The sequence below is a fragment of the Watersipora subatra genome, chromosome 4 (assembly GCF_963576615.1).
Source record: "Watersipora subatra chromosome 4, tzWatSuba1.1, whole genome shotgun sequence".
NCBI lineage: Eukaryota > Metazoa > Bryozoa > Gymnolaemata > Cheilostomatida > Watersiporidae > Watersipora > Watersipora subatra.
In genome coordinates, this window is record NC_088711.1 from 4,023,223 (window position 1) to 4,038,666 (window position 15,444).

At 34.4% G+C, this 15,444-nt stretch overlaps 1 protein-coding gene across 1 annotated transcript in view; it reads left to right on the forward strand.

Annotated features, from left to right (window-relative positions):
• Window positions 1-14,162, forward strand: part of LOC137392805 (valine--tRNA ligase-like) — a 46,938-nt gene extending 32,776 nt beyond the window's left edge. Inside the window, exons 14-22 of the mRNA XM_068079136.1 lie at window positions 2,271-2,372; window positions 2,476-2,623; window positions 3,031-3,158; window positions 3,784-3,936; window positions 5,751-5,951; window positions 9,200-9,323; window positions 11,435-11,604; window positions 11,744-11,896; window positions 13,506-14,162. Of these exons, the coding sequence (XP_067935237.1) occupies window positions 2,271-2,372; window positions 2,476-2,623; window positions 3,031-3,158; window positions 3,784-3,936; window positions 5,751-5,951; window positions 9,200-9,323; window positions 11,435-11,604; window positions 11,744-11,896; window positions 13,506-13,601 (1,275 nt within the window). The 3' untranslated portion in view covers window positions 13,602-14,162. The remainder of the gene's footprint in view (window positions 1-2,270; window positions 2,373-2,475; window positions 2,624-3,030; window positions 3,159-3,783; window positions 3,937-5,750; window positions 5,952-9,199; window positions 9,324-11,434; window positions 11,605-11,743; window positions 11,897-13,505) is intronic.
• The last annotated feature ends 1,282 nt before the right edge of the window (window positions 14,163-15,444 follow it).

The window sequence follows — 15,444 nt, forward strand, 5'->3', positions numbered from 1 at the left end:
TTACTGGTGATTCTGTAATGATAGCCTTTTATGAGTCTTTGTTACACGCTTAAATCCAATTACAACATTCACATCTGCTGTGTTGCTTTTCCCAAGCCTGGTCATTTTAATTTGTAACTTACAAGTGTCTGTCCATTAGTGACCAGTTTGTTTGACCGCTAGTGACAATTTTGTTTGACCGCTAGTGACCAGTTTGTCTGGCCATCAGGGACCAGTGGGTCCGACAGCTAGTGGCCATTCTTATACCATGTACATCATTACTAGCCAAATCTGCCTCAAAGGTAAAAGTTGTGTTTGTGAAATATAAACAATTCATTGCATCCTGCTACAATCAGCGAAGTTTTCTATTGTCTCTATATACAGTATATAAATCTCAAAAGTTTGTCATGTCATGTGTTTATGTGTGTATGTGTGTATGTGTGTATGTGTGTATGTGTGTATGTGTGTATGTGTGTATGTGTGTATGTGTGTATGTACGTACTTCAGTATGTCCAGCTACAGCTATTAAAATCTTTAAAAGAAGTGCTCACTGCATGCTGGATTTGAACTCATGTGTGTATGTGTGTATGTGTGTATGTGTGTATGTGTGTATGTGTGTATGTGTGTATGTGTGTATGTGTGTATGTGTGTATGTACGTACTTCAGTATGTCCAGCTACAGCTATTAAAATCTTTAAAAGAAGTGCTCACTGCATGCTGGATTTGAACTCATGATTATTGCAACAACAAGTTTCAAACCACACATCTAACCACTGAGCTATACAGTTCTTAGTATTTTATCACTCTTATCGTATACCGTATGCACACGCTAAATGTGCCCTTTTGATTATTAACTGAAATTACATTTTGCATTTGTTATTTTTTGAAATTGTTTAAAAACTAATTTTTAGCAAATATTAACAATTTTTTTAATTTGTAATTTTTTAATGTGCCGTTTCAATTTCAAAATGTGCCATTACACACATATTTCTGGTTTTTTATAAGGTTCGATTGCTAAATCAGTAAAGGCTAATACTTTTCACACAGACAATTGTATTATCTCGAGTAGGAATAGCCTCTACACTCTCTCTCCATTCGGTCAGACAAAGTACCAGACAAAGACAGTCCGATATCTCATGTTTACATTTGTACCAATATCGAGAGGTACCAGTATCTCGTATTCAAAGTTTAGATGGATAGCTTCTGCTGGAACAGTAACTTTTTTTATACACACACTTCTATGCACAAATTGTTATTATTAATTTAACATATTCAGGGTTTTTATTTGGTTTCCTCAGTTCATACTAATTGTATCATTACCAAATCATATTTTATTGTAATCGAAGGAAAACAGACTTGATTTAGCTGTTATTTGTTATTTATTTCACATTTACATTTAAACACTTTTATAGTTGTTTTATTTTGTTTCTTAATTAATTTTATTTGACCTGCACAAAACATTTTCGTCATGGTATGAAGTTTGAAAGCTACAGTTGTTTGACAAAGTTTGAAAAACTTTACAGTTGTTTTATTTTTCTCTTAATTTATTTATTTTGCACAAAACACTTTTCTCATGATATGAAGTTTAAAAGTTAGGATGGTAACTGTTGTTATATGATAAATAAAAATAAATGTTTTGTGCAAAGACTTTTATTCCCCGGGCAACGCCGGGCATTTAGCCAGTCATCTGCTTTTAGCATACTGTCATTGCATTTTTCATGTTTTCACTAGTGCTTGTTAGAAGTGCTCACAGGATTGACCGTTTTATTATTTCAGTTCTCGGAACAACCATAGGGTATCATTGTTCATTTTCTCTTATACAATTCCTTATACAATTTAATACAATAGCACACCTAAGCTGCCAGATCTCTTCTTTTTCAACCGTCTTAGAGTATGGAATATAATAGCTAATGTTTGTATTGCATAGAAACGAAAGAACTCTGAGCTTGTATACCTGCTTATATAACTGCTTATCACAAAGGATAGACAGACAAATGTAGAACATAGACGCAACACAAATATAACAATGAATCTATGGTAGATAAAATTATTTCACTTTTTAGTTATAAGCTATATACAAAAAGATATACTGTTTTAATGCATTCACATTTTCACCAATTGTACGACAGCTTCACGCTCTGTTGTAATGATTTCTGTGTATTTGCAGCTGTATCTGTTTTAGCTCATGTCTAATTGTGCTGTTTACTATTTATTGTATGAGACCAATCTGCTCATTATGACTTCCTAATGTGGAACTGTCAACTTTAAAAACTTGACTGGCTTGTCACACAGGTGCTCATTCACTCACTGTTACTGTCGCAAGGAGAGAAGATGAGCAAGTCTAAGGGGAATGTCATTGACCCGCTCTCTATTATAGAAGGATGCACGCTTGCGGTACGTTTGCGTGAGCTCCCGCTCTGGTCAACCTGTTACAAGGTTTCCTATTAAAGCTGTGCTCAACCGTGTAGCCTTTTTTACAGCTTGGTTTTTACATTAGGAGCTTGAGAAGTCTCTGGAAACAGGCAACATGGATAGGAAGGATAGGCTAGAGGCACTCGATGAACAGAGGCAACAGTTTTCTCAAGGTATTCCCGAATGTGGGGCTGACGCACTCAGGATGGCCCTCTGTTCATATAACTTTAAAGGTAGGCTGGTGATAAACTGTGCACCTTTACCAATTACTAACACGTTTCATCATTTTAGAGGTAGGTTATTCAGTGTTAGCCTGTGTCCCTTCACCATTTATTTGCATGTTTCATCACTCTCGGCAATCTTACTGGTTTTAATGTTTTTGTAATTATTAGCGACATTTTAATGATTATTTAAATTAGCTTGATGACTGGAAATGTATATGACAGAAAATGGCCCACGTAGTATCCTAATATTATTGTTTAATATGTCGATAATATCAATTTAATAACTCAGTCTACCTACAACTACAGGAGACATGCTATCTCATCCAGCTACAACATTTTATTCTGTCGCCATCTAGGGCTGTCACATGTCATGTAGCTGGCATCCCTCCTCTTCTAAATGCTTGTCTCTCTTGCAGGCCAGGCCATCAATATACAAGTTCAAGCATTCATAGACTCTCGAAGCTTGTGTAACAAAATATGGCAGATTTATCTGTTCTATAACAAACATTTGGGTGCCAACTTTGTCACGTCTGATATTTCCCAGGTAAATATAATGACCACTTATTACTGATTTGCACACTCCTTTTCGCAAGCTGTTGAGAGTATTTCTTGTGGTCAACATGTCCAGAGATTTTTATTTCATTTTTCTAGCATCATAGGCCAAATGATTATGTCACTGACATGTTCATTAAATTTCTTGTCATATTTTTAGCTTTCTAAAAGAATTAAAAAATATTGTTAAATCTGCTACATTCATGTAAGCTGTATGCTCCCTCTTAAACAGTCTAATCCTTTTTGCTCTGTTCACTTTAGCAAACCTGTTTTTTTTTTCAAGTTAAAATTAAGTTATAGCTATATATTAATTATTTATAAAGTTTAATTTTTTATAATTTATTTATAAAGTTTTCTTTGTGTCGTGTCTTTTGTCCTGTTTCTGTAACCGTTAAAGGCTTTTGTTTTTGATATGAAATGCTAAGCGGCATCTAACTTTTAGTTTAACCAAGTAGGTTTCAATTATTAAAATGTTTTGATCAAATTCTAGAGTTCAAGTGTTCGGGGATTTGCATTGGCAGCCTATTTCAAGTGATGCAACAGAAGGATCCATGGCTCTGTTTGTGGTTTAACCATAAATCCCCTTAGAAACTTCTTTTATCTATTTGTTCGATTAGCTAAAACAACTTGGTAAGGCAGATGAGTGGATACTAGATCGTTGTGCAAGGATGGTTGAAGTCACTGCGAACTGCTTTCCTACAGCTGATCTTGATGTCATCACGGAAAAATTAAAAGAATTTTGGATGAATGACTTTTCCAAACTTTATATGGTAAGAGTGGTCTTGTTTTACCTAAATGGCCGTTATCAAATTGTAAGTTTTTAATGCTTGAATTGAGTTGAATATTTTAGTGTGTTGGATAAGCTAATAAGCAAATTATTTTACAAGTTTAATGTCATCATTGTGTAAATGTACAAATTTTTCTCGCGCATCTTCTTTTCGCAAACTGATTTCAAAAATATATCTGTATATGTATATACAGATGTGTATATACAGATATCTGTGGATATCATAGTATATTTTTTTGTACATAGCTTATAACTAAAAAGTGAAATAACTTTATCTACCATAGATTCATTGTTATATTTGTATCGCGTCTATGTTCTACAACTGTCTGTCTTTTCTTTGTGATAAGCAGTTGGTATACAAGTTCAGAGTTCTTTCGTTGCTATGCAATACAAACATTAGCTATTATATTCCATATTCTAAAACGATTGAAAAAGAAGAAACCTGGCAGCTTAGATGTGCCAGGTTCTTGTTTTGCTGCAATAATATATGTTAAATGTCCACTTGATGGACAACTTTGGTTTAGCTATGCTACCTTTCATGTACGCGCTTGTGTATGAGAGAGAGAATGCGAGGAAAGTAGGAGAGAGAGAGAGAGGGAAGGAGATATACAGATATATGTTTGTATATATATACAGTTATACATATCTATCTGCACATCCGTGTACAGATATATATATATATATATCTGCACATCCGTGTACAGATATATATATATATATATCTGAGCTGCATATATCTGAACTGTAGTCAGACTGAGAGTATGTCTGAACTGTAGCCAGACTGAGAGTATATCTGAACTGTAGTCAGACTGAGAGTATGTCTGAAATGTTGTCAAACTGAGAGTATATCTGAACTGTAGTCATACTGAGAGTAGTCTGAACTGTAGTCAGACTGAGAGTATATCTGAACTGTAGTCAGACTGAGAGTATGTCTGAACTGTAGTCAGACTGAGAGTATGTCTGAACTGTAGTCAGACTGAGAGTATATCTGAACTGTAGTCAGACTGAGAGTATATCTGAACTGTAGTCAGACTGAGAGTATATCTGAACTGTAGTCAGACTGAGAGTATATCTGAACTGTAGTCAGACTGAGAGTATATCTGAACTGTAGTCAGACTGAGAGTATATCTGAACTGTAGTCAGACTGAGAGTAGTCTGAACTGTAGTCAGACTGAGAGTATGTCTGAACTGTAGTCAGACTGAGAGTATACCTGAACTGTAGTCAGACTGAGAGCATACCTGAACTGTAGTCAGACTGAGAGTATATCTGAACTGTAGTCAGACTGAGAGTTTATCTGAACTGTAGTCATACTGAGAGTAGTCTGAACTGTAGTCAGACTGAGAGTATATTTGAACTGTAGTCACAGCATAAAAGCGCATTTTTTCTTTGCAGGGTTTTGCTTATTATGTCAATTAATCTCGGCAGTTATAACCTTGGTTTTGAAATGCGGAGGCCTAATCATTCGATCAAGTTGTGTTTGTGCAGTTGCTAAAGTACACCATAATTAAGAAATAAAAATAGCGTTAATACCAGACACCCCTTGCAAATTATGGTGGTCAGTTGATGACACCTAATCCCACAGACATATAATGCTTCTAGTGCACATGCACAACTGCGACTATCAATGGAACAAGAGCATGTGCGAAACATGAACAATCGTCGTTTAGCTCACTTAGACTAATAAAATACTACCAGCTATGTATGTGTGTTCATTTTCTGTCGATATTTAAATCCAAACTTTACTTTTGTGTATGAAGGTTTAGTCACTCTTCTGTTGAGACATGTTTCTCCTGCAGGAGTGGTCTAAGCCAAAACTGTTTGCCGGTACAGCCGCAGAGCGCCACAAATCATTGACCGTTGCCGTAGCTGTAATGGATGCTGCTCTACGCTGTCTATCTCCACTCATGCCATTTCTGTCTGAAGAACTTTACCAAAGACTCCCTATTCTCCACAAAAGTTCATCGATAAGTATTGCACCCTTCCCCGAACTGCAACAGGTAATTAGGCTAACGAGAATAATCATTCCCTTTCTCCGCATTCTTTGGTTACCAAACCAGCAAGTATTTTTATACATTTTGACAGTTATAAACAACTTATCAGGCAATCCAGAAAACCTGCCAGTTTTATAATCTTTTTCCATCTTTTATATAAGGTCGGTCACCTTCGTTCTATTACCAAATAAAATGTGTCAATTTTTTGCTTTTAAGGCTGGGAGGTTGTTATTCTCAGCAAACATTTGGCAATGAGCCAAGCTTTTAAGTATCATCATCATCGACACAAGAGACAAAATTGTTTTTGGAAAAGAGTTGTTTGCGCAGCAACTCCTAAGGATGCCTCTTTTTGCATATACATAAACAGAATGATACCAACCGTAACATATGTATGTATATATGCTGGTTGTATTTCTACTCCTAACGCCGAACTTCAAATTATTTCTCCAAAATATTCAGCAATATATTAAAAATAGTTGTAGAATTTGCAGGTTAATTTAAGAAGAATGTAGATCGTCTCTAAGTAAACATTCTGCTAGCATCTTCACAAGCATCTAACTCAATGTCTCACTTCATTTGTTCATCAGGAAAGCTATGGTGGTATATCATTTTTGTCACATAACAACGTAGTATTAAGGAAGGGTAACGTGACAGACAGTTCATGCTAGCATCCTGCTTGGTGCATACACAGTGTCAGTACTACTCTGTTACCGTCCATATTTCCCGGTAGTAAATTGGTAAGGAAGAGTAAGGGCGTTCACGTCATTGGAAATTGTTTCTTGGGTAGTACGATTTATCATCAGAAATTACATGTCATTTTTAATGCGCAAAAATTTGGATGGTTGTCGAGCAGTTCTCCGTGTACACTCATGTGTCACTCTGTCATGGCCCACACATTTGCATTATTACATTTTATTTGCTTTTAATAGCATTTTTACTAGCAATGTAGTGAGAGTTGTGGTTTGTAACAAAATCTGCTTACATATTAAATTTCCACTTTTTTTAATGTTATGAGGTAATTAAGAACCATCGCCTGATCGGATGAGGAAGTCGTGACTAGCAGTCATCATGTTTTCACATTGCAGTAAGCTATTGCACCGCAGTTGGCAAGAGGCAGATATGGTGCCAGACACAAATCCAAAATTAATTATTGCTTCTGACACTTTCGTAGCCTCCATCTTTTTAATCATGTATCATATGGAAAAAACTTGTCGCAATATATGCTCCAATATTTGACTCCCTGCAGGCCAACGGATGGTTAGTTAGTATCTTTAAAAGAATTTGATGCGAAGTGAGGACAAAAATTAAAAGTATCAACTCCTAAATCATAAGTTTAAGAATTTTTCTTCGTTTTTTGCTCATTAACATAATTATCTAAATTTTTTATAGTTATAAAATAAAAGTGCGGTAGTATTTAATATATATGAAACCCAATAAAAAATACCAAACACATTTTAGCGCAAGTATGCCCTTACATGTGCATGTCAATTCCAACATGTTCGCTTACTTTTCACTCTTCATGTATTTTCTTACTCGATTTTAACGCAAATAAATCATATTAGAACACAGTAGAGTAGATATAACAATCTTGTTGTTCTACGAATAAACACTATCTATTCAGCTACTTTTTTTATGCTTAGCAATAGTTATAGACCACTACATGTGGTTTGACCATAAAGCAATATATGCTACAGAAACACTATATATCCTGTCTGCAATTCTGTATGTTATTTCATCTCCCTTTTTACGTATTGTGTATTCACAAAATAGTTTTTGCATATAGTAGAATCTTGCTTCATTTCTTATGTACCACACCTCAAAAACTCTCCATGTTACAAGTAGCATCTAAATATTGCAAGACTGTTTTGTAGAAAGTGCTCACCGAACGTCTTATGGAAACATGTTTTTTTAGTTCCAACTGTTTATTCTCTGTTAAAACTGCTGATCAATTAATTTTAATTGGGATATTACGGCGAGATGGATAACCTAGCAATTTGTAAGAACTAATACAGAAAATTGTGATTGCAGTTTTTTTCTGCATTCTTTTTGTATGTACATGTAGATAGTGCCAGTGTCTAATGTTTTTTTTATTTAAATACTTGCTGTTCTTCATCTAATCTAAACACTTGTTGTTCTTCATCTAAGTGTTAATGTTTATCATCAAAATACTTGCTGGCACTCATATAAATATATGTTTTTCATCATCATAGTTTCCATGTTTCTGAGACAAAAGGCAGTGATAAGCTCTAAGTCAGTCAGAGCTTCACTCTATGTGCTTTTATCTATGTGCTCTATGTGATATAGGTTGCATTGAAATTTAAAAATTAAATAAATAGCTATTCATTAAGGAACAGTCTCAGGGTATTCATTGATTTAAACTTTGAAGCAGAAAGATTGACGATGGATGCCAGTTCCATCGGTTCACTATTAGAGCTAAAAAAGATCTAATGACTTTTTTAATTTTAGGCTCATAAAACCTGAGTATACTAAAACCTGAGTATACTAAAACCTGAGTATACTAAAACCTGAGTATACTAAAACCTGAGTATACTAAAACCTGAGTATACTAAAATCTGAGTATACTAAAACCTGAGTATACTAAAACCTGAGTATACTAAAACCTGAGTATACTAAAATCTGAGTATACTAAAACCTGAGTATACTAAAACCTGAGTATACTAAAACCTGAGTATACTAAAATCTGAGTATACTAAAACCTGAGTATACTAAAACCTGAGCATACTAAAACCTGAGTATACTAAAATCTGAGTATACTAAAACCTGAGTATACTAAAACCTGAGTGTACTAAAATCTGAGTATACTAAAACCTGAGTATACTAAAACCTGAGTATACTAAAACCTGAGTATACTAAAGACTAGCTTCCTTTATGACTTTTTAATCTGTTCATTAGGTAACAAATTCATTCAGTATCCCGATTCATGACATACACAAGCTATGGCTGCATAATATTACATATCTTGTGGTTTTTATCACTCTTCTATTGACTCACTATATGGTCAGAGTTAAAAAGTTTGCCTTTATCATTGTATCTAGCTAATTTTGAACCAAAAACTTCTGTTGTGGGCAATACTTTGGAATCTGCTATCAAATAACATTCTCTTTAAATTATGTAATAATATATACCCAATTGGTGATGCAAGCTGCAGTTGTTTTGTGAAGGTTTGATATTTGAAAATGTTAAAGGTCACAAAATGCGATGTCACTAGGTTTACTAGTGTTCTTGGATTTTAGTGGATGCCATACAAGTCTGATGAACTCTCGATTAACTTTGAGGAGATGTTAGCGATTGCCAGGCATATTAACTCTTTTAAACAGATGTTCAGTTTAAACCATCAGAGTAAAGCTGTTGGTTCAGGTAAGAAAAACTTGGTTTTTGGGTACAAATACAAAGAGAGTTTGCTTTTTGTTCTCAAGTTTATGCACTTGTAATGATTAATTTTAACATCGCGTAAGTCAGTGTGTAAGCCTGACTTTATGGCATATAGTGGTAGATGAATGTTGTTCATGTTTCAATGTGGTTCCAGTTGAATTTTTTTCCTGAATTGCAGCTTTGGCCTAGCTTTAAACATTCAACACTCTGATCCCATCTCGTACCAAGATCTGAATGTCCCTATAAATACTGAGAATTTCCAGTATTACATATATGAAATCATGAGAGAGTGTAAGGCTTTGGGGTGGTGCACTCCCAGCGCTTTATGTCTATTTATTAGACTGATTTGAGTGAGATTTATGGCTCACGATCAGTAGCTCTCTTGTAGCTTTTCTTCCTACATAAACCTGCGCACAAAATAAATATTTGCATATTGATCTCTTTTGACGCATGGATCTTACACGGAATCCTTATATGACATTTTAAACAGTTCCTAGGACTGGGCAACGACACCATAATCAATACAATTTGTCTCTGCTAGATTGCTTGTTAAAAATATATTCAGTACGTAAAATGGAACAACCATTTTTTAGTAAATAATGAAAACCCTATGAATATTCTTCACAGCTGAGTATCAAATTTGCGCAACAACTGCATCTGAATTGTCATAGTCCTATTGAACAGGATTGATTTTTTTTGTGAAACTTTACATGAAAAATTTTGTATTGCTAGTGAGTCTAATAAGTGGTTTCAACTTAAAATTATTTTATTTCCAGGACCTAAAATATACCAGGTTCTTGGCATGGATTTTCACCCAGCATGCAAAAGATATGCATCTGTCATTTTTAAGAAAATTTACTGTGTACCATAAGAATACCTCCAAGACATTTCTTATTTAATGAGAGTTGGAACAGCAAGAGGATTGTTCATTAAAAGCTGCAGCCAAATCTATTTTAAAGCTAACAGATTTTAGCCTAGCATTAGCACAAAAAATGTACTTTTATGCAGTTAGTCACCATCAACTGTCGTGAGGTATTCCTAGAACTTCTCATAAGATTGCCTATTGCTAAGTAAAGTTGTTCACTGGACATAGATTACATGTAAGTAATTTAAATCTATTTAGCAGGTTTCATGGTTTAATCCATTCAAAACAACCAAAAATATATTTGACAACCAAAAATACCAATGTTTATGTGTTATCTGTATATAACTTGGCAGACTGCAAGTGATGCTTTCACTCCAGCGTGGTAACTCAATTTTCCTTGTGCCACTCAAACCTGTCCAAAGATTTTATGGTGTTACTGGAATCTCTCACTCTTTATGGTATATAATTGGTCTGCCAACAAAGGCTGTTGTTGCTCTGCTGTGTCAGCTAAAAAGCGAATGAAAACATTAGTTCCGTTGTCTTTAATGTCAGACGTAAACCCAATAAGCCAGTCATGTTAATCTACATTAATTGAACACTGTAATAGTTTGTCATATAATGTACATGGCGGCCAAAGGTTATTGAAGATGAGAGGTGCTATGCCTATAACCCCATACATAATAGTACATGTACTTTGTCTACATCTACTTATGGTGTTTATGCCAACAGTGAGGGTTTTATACACAGCAAGTATGCCTTGCTCTACACTTTCAGTAAACCAAATTATTATTGAGGTTTACAGGTTTTAGCTTTTTCATCACTGACCAACAGCCAACAAGTATTGCTGTCAATGTTCAGCGGCAGTGGATTGCAGCGCTGTTACTATTCAGCAAAAGTGGATAGTAGTAGTGCTGTCACTAGACAGCAGCAAGTAGTATGATTGTCACTACTCAGTCACGGTGAACAGTAGCGATGTCGCTACGATTGTCAATGCCCAGTCGCTTTCTGTCCCAGAGCTATCCAGACATCTTGTCTAGTGTAAACGCTGTTTGACATACCAGTCATGCCTTTTTGAAGAGAATTAAGCTGAAATAAGATTGTTTATCATTTAAATATATGTAAAAGGATACTTAAAATATGTAGCCAGTTTTGGCATCTCCTGTTATTTGTCACCATGACACATTTTTTAAGAGTCCTTAAATGCTGCGAGATTAATTCAACATTTTTGTAGTGTATGTTGTAAATGATGTCACGAAGCCAATACCCGAAGATGTTCTAAAATACATGCAGAGCTATTGTCGTCTTGAGCATTTGCACATTGATACTTGGCCTCCCACAACAGAGAATGCGTGTGAACTTGAGCAGGATGAAGCCCGTGCAACAGTTTTTATTGATGTTAATGTGAGTATTTTCATAGAACAAAGCATAGATTATGACCTCGTAAACTTGATCATACATGGTTTTATGATAAATGTAAGATGAACTTGTCTGTTAGAATTTATCCCGATATTTTTTGCTCATTGACTCATTTGACTGGCAGGAAAGTCTCAAAGGTCACGCTGCTGAGGAATTTGATAAGATGGGTGCCAAACTGCGGCGCTTGCTTGTATGCGAGCGAGAGCTGCTAGATAAATCTCTCCAAATGGAGATGACAGAGCTGAGTCAAGAGCAATTGACCAGACACCTGTCTAAGGTCAGTAATCTTATCTATTTTAGGGCCAGAATACTAAATTCAATTTTACTGATGGAGAGCAGCGCTTTATTTGATCAAAGCTACTAACACAAGCTTTGGTCAAATAAAGAATTAGAGTAAGTTTTACATGACAATGCGGGTCAGTAACATTGTGATATATTAGCGATAATAGCTACTAGTAGTACAATAGTTGCATTCAATTACACTTTAATAATTAGAGTTGCTTTCCAATTCGCTAGACATACATGCATGACAAAATATTAAAATAGTATCTAGTCATGAACATGTAGTTTCCTCTATGCACTGCTTTCAGGATGTGTGGTCGACAAAGTAATTGCTCTATCAATGATCTGTTAAACGATCAATAAAAATATTTGATGCATACCCGAATGGCTTTATAATAAGGCAAGGGTAGAAAACTGTGAAAAATATTGTAGGTTTTGGACCATGGCTTATATTGATGAATCATTGTGCATGCCCTTATTCAGCCAACCCCACTCAATTATTGCTTAACATACGTCAATCGAAGAAAAACCATCATAATTATCCCTAAATTGTGAGGGTTCTCTTTTGTCTTTCGAATGCTTTAAATGCACCTCAATTGATCCGCACCCTAACCGCAGAGAATGTTCCTCGGGGCTTGTTATTCAGATGTTGGGTAACATTAGAATGCAGGTTCTTTTATACCAATAATATTGAGAATTGAGTGTCCATAGGAATGGTAGTCTTGTTTATTACATATGTGCCTATATTTCTGCTAGAGCTTCTCATGTCAAATGCCAAACGTTACCTTGAGCCTACACACTAAAAATACATAACTTAGTTTCTTGTGATCAATTTTATTTGTATAACCAAATGAAATGTTGAGAGAATGTTGTTTGCTAATTTGATGTTCATGTAAGTAAATTTTGAATTTAAGTTTGATGATGTGATCTGAAAAAAGATTATTGTAGTGTTATTTTATTTTAAGTGAAAGTCAGCATTTTAATGACTCTTTCATATTAAAGAGATCTAATGTCATTCAAAGAATCCTGCACTCACGGTGTATAGCGAACCTTGTCTTTATTGTTTAAAATGTTTGCCTTAATCCTTAGATGATGAAGCCATTTGAACAGCCATTTGTATGAAGTTTGGTTCAGATCCAGTCAAGTTGCTATGGCAAATAAGCATGGTGTGAAGTATCACTCTCAAAACCATGTATTAACGGTATCAGTTGTTTATGTTCAAAGACCCAGATTTTCCCATTGATTTATTTATAGAACAGGCATTAATTTTATCTTATGTGTTTTCCTGGGCACGATCTTATGCAGATAATCTAATCCTATAACTGCGAGAGAATTTTTAGCTGTACTGGTGAGATGAATCAACAGTTCTAGCATCAAATGCCAGCAGAAGTAGCCAATATTAATGAGCCAACCAGAATTAGAGATTGACAGGGTCTAACTATGGCACTTGTAAACAACATTATAGAGTATTTGTGAGAAAAATATGTTTAAAAATCTATTGATTAAATTTCCATTTGTAACGAAAGTTCTTTGGCTTGTGGTTGGCAATTCTATGAGTATGTCATGGAAAATTATCTCATCAGGTTCACTCCTCATACTTTCAGGTGGAGAGAATGAAGAAGGAAGTCGCGCGAGTGGAAATGTGTGTGAATTACCTCATCAATGTTAGCGAGGCACCTCCAAATGATGACGTTCATTAATGAGTCTTTGCTTTCTCGTCCGTTTTCTCTATATTTTGTGCATAATTCACTTTTTTAAGAAAAATTTTCAAAAACTGCACACCATCTTTCCATGATTGGAAATCTTTGGCTCCGTTTATGAGCATAGCATAACCTTCAAGCATTGTTGTTAGTACTTGTTAGCTTTGCATAAGCATTCAATGAAATTTTGTTATAAGGTCTAAAATTTTGGAAAACTATAATTTAAAGTAAGTTTTTTTAATTCAAATACGAAACATTGTAACAATCGTAAAATTATGTATAGCTGACTTACCATGTTGCAAATTATATTACAAAATAAATGATAATTATTTATTTTACGTAATAAAAGGTACTTGAATATTTTGATGTAATAAATCTTTTTCATTAGAAATAAAACATTGAACGGGTCTTTGTTTAGTTAAAGTTTTAGCCAAATATTATATGCAATATATATGATATTATAGTATGATAAAATGATCATATACACTCTGGAAGAATAATTATATTGATCATGCTGTTTTTATAGGTAATAAATGGAACACGTTTTACTCAGTTATTCATCTCGCTTTCCACTGCTGAACTCATTAATTTACAAATAAATATAACAGGATGTTTCATGCCCGTCTACATCAGTCAGATAACTAAGCACGAAGCTTTTTAAATACAAAATGAATGTGTGTAAAATTGGCATTACTGTACATTAATAACTCCTTTGAACTACGTAAATTTGCATTTGAATATCCAACTATACATTGGTAGCAACAGAAGACACAGTCAAACACGCCAGCAGAGATATAAAATGATAGTAGAGTAAATAGTTGCCGGTTTCGGTATTTACCTGCCGTAAACATGAATGTAAAATATCTATAGACAATATCAGCTACATCAGATTATTGCTTACTTGAAAACGAATTTGTGGCAAAACCATATTTCATCTTTAGTTTCTAGCTACTTGCTTTTTGTTGAACAGCCAAGCTTCATTTTTATACTCCTCGTATCAACAGCAAATTTAATATAAATTGTGTCAAATGTAAATCTTTGTATGAAAAAACAAATGCTTAATCATTACGTTGTGACAAAAAAACTTAATTAAAATTGCTCAGCAACAGCGAAAGGTAATTGTGTGAGAACCATGACGGCAATTATAGTACAGTGTTTAGACCAGTCAGTTAAATGATAAGTTGAAGCAGAAAGTCTATGGAAAATGAGCAATTATTGCTACTTCATCATCTGCTTTATCAATGCATTAAGTAAAAACATTGATTTGTTCTCATTTTTTTGATGACCTGTGATCTTTGGTCTCAAAAACCCAAAATGTACAAAATATTATTGTTGCAGCAAAGACTCCTTTATCACTTAAATTTTACATGAACAAACTTATCCAAACAGTTGTGAGGTTTTATCGCTAAATGTTCAAGCTTATTTAACAGTCTCACAAAATATAGACCACTGCGTACGAGTAGGTCTAAATTCTAAAATTGTGTTTAGAAAGGCCATTAAATTCTTATACTGAGAAGTGCTTTTAAAATATTTTGCTTTAGTGATGACCACTCCAAGACTAAAATGGCTTAATTGTTTTTATGTAACTATCACTCAGTTTACGTTCATAGTTACTACAATGAACGTTAAGAGATTCATCTCATTTTAAACTTTGGAAAGTCTTAAATTCACAGATATATTAAACAATAAAATGTACTGAGTTTTAGAGATATGAATGACAGTTGGCCACACCTGGAGTATGTGTCATACTTGACAAGAATGCCCAACTTAATTAAAGTGACATCAACATGTCACAGACGAGCCAATCGAGCAAACCGATAATTTAAAGCTATAATCTCATCAG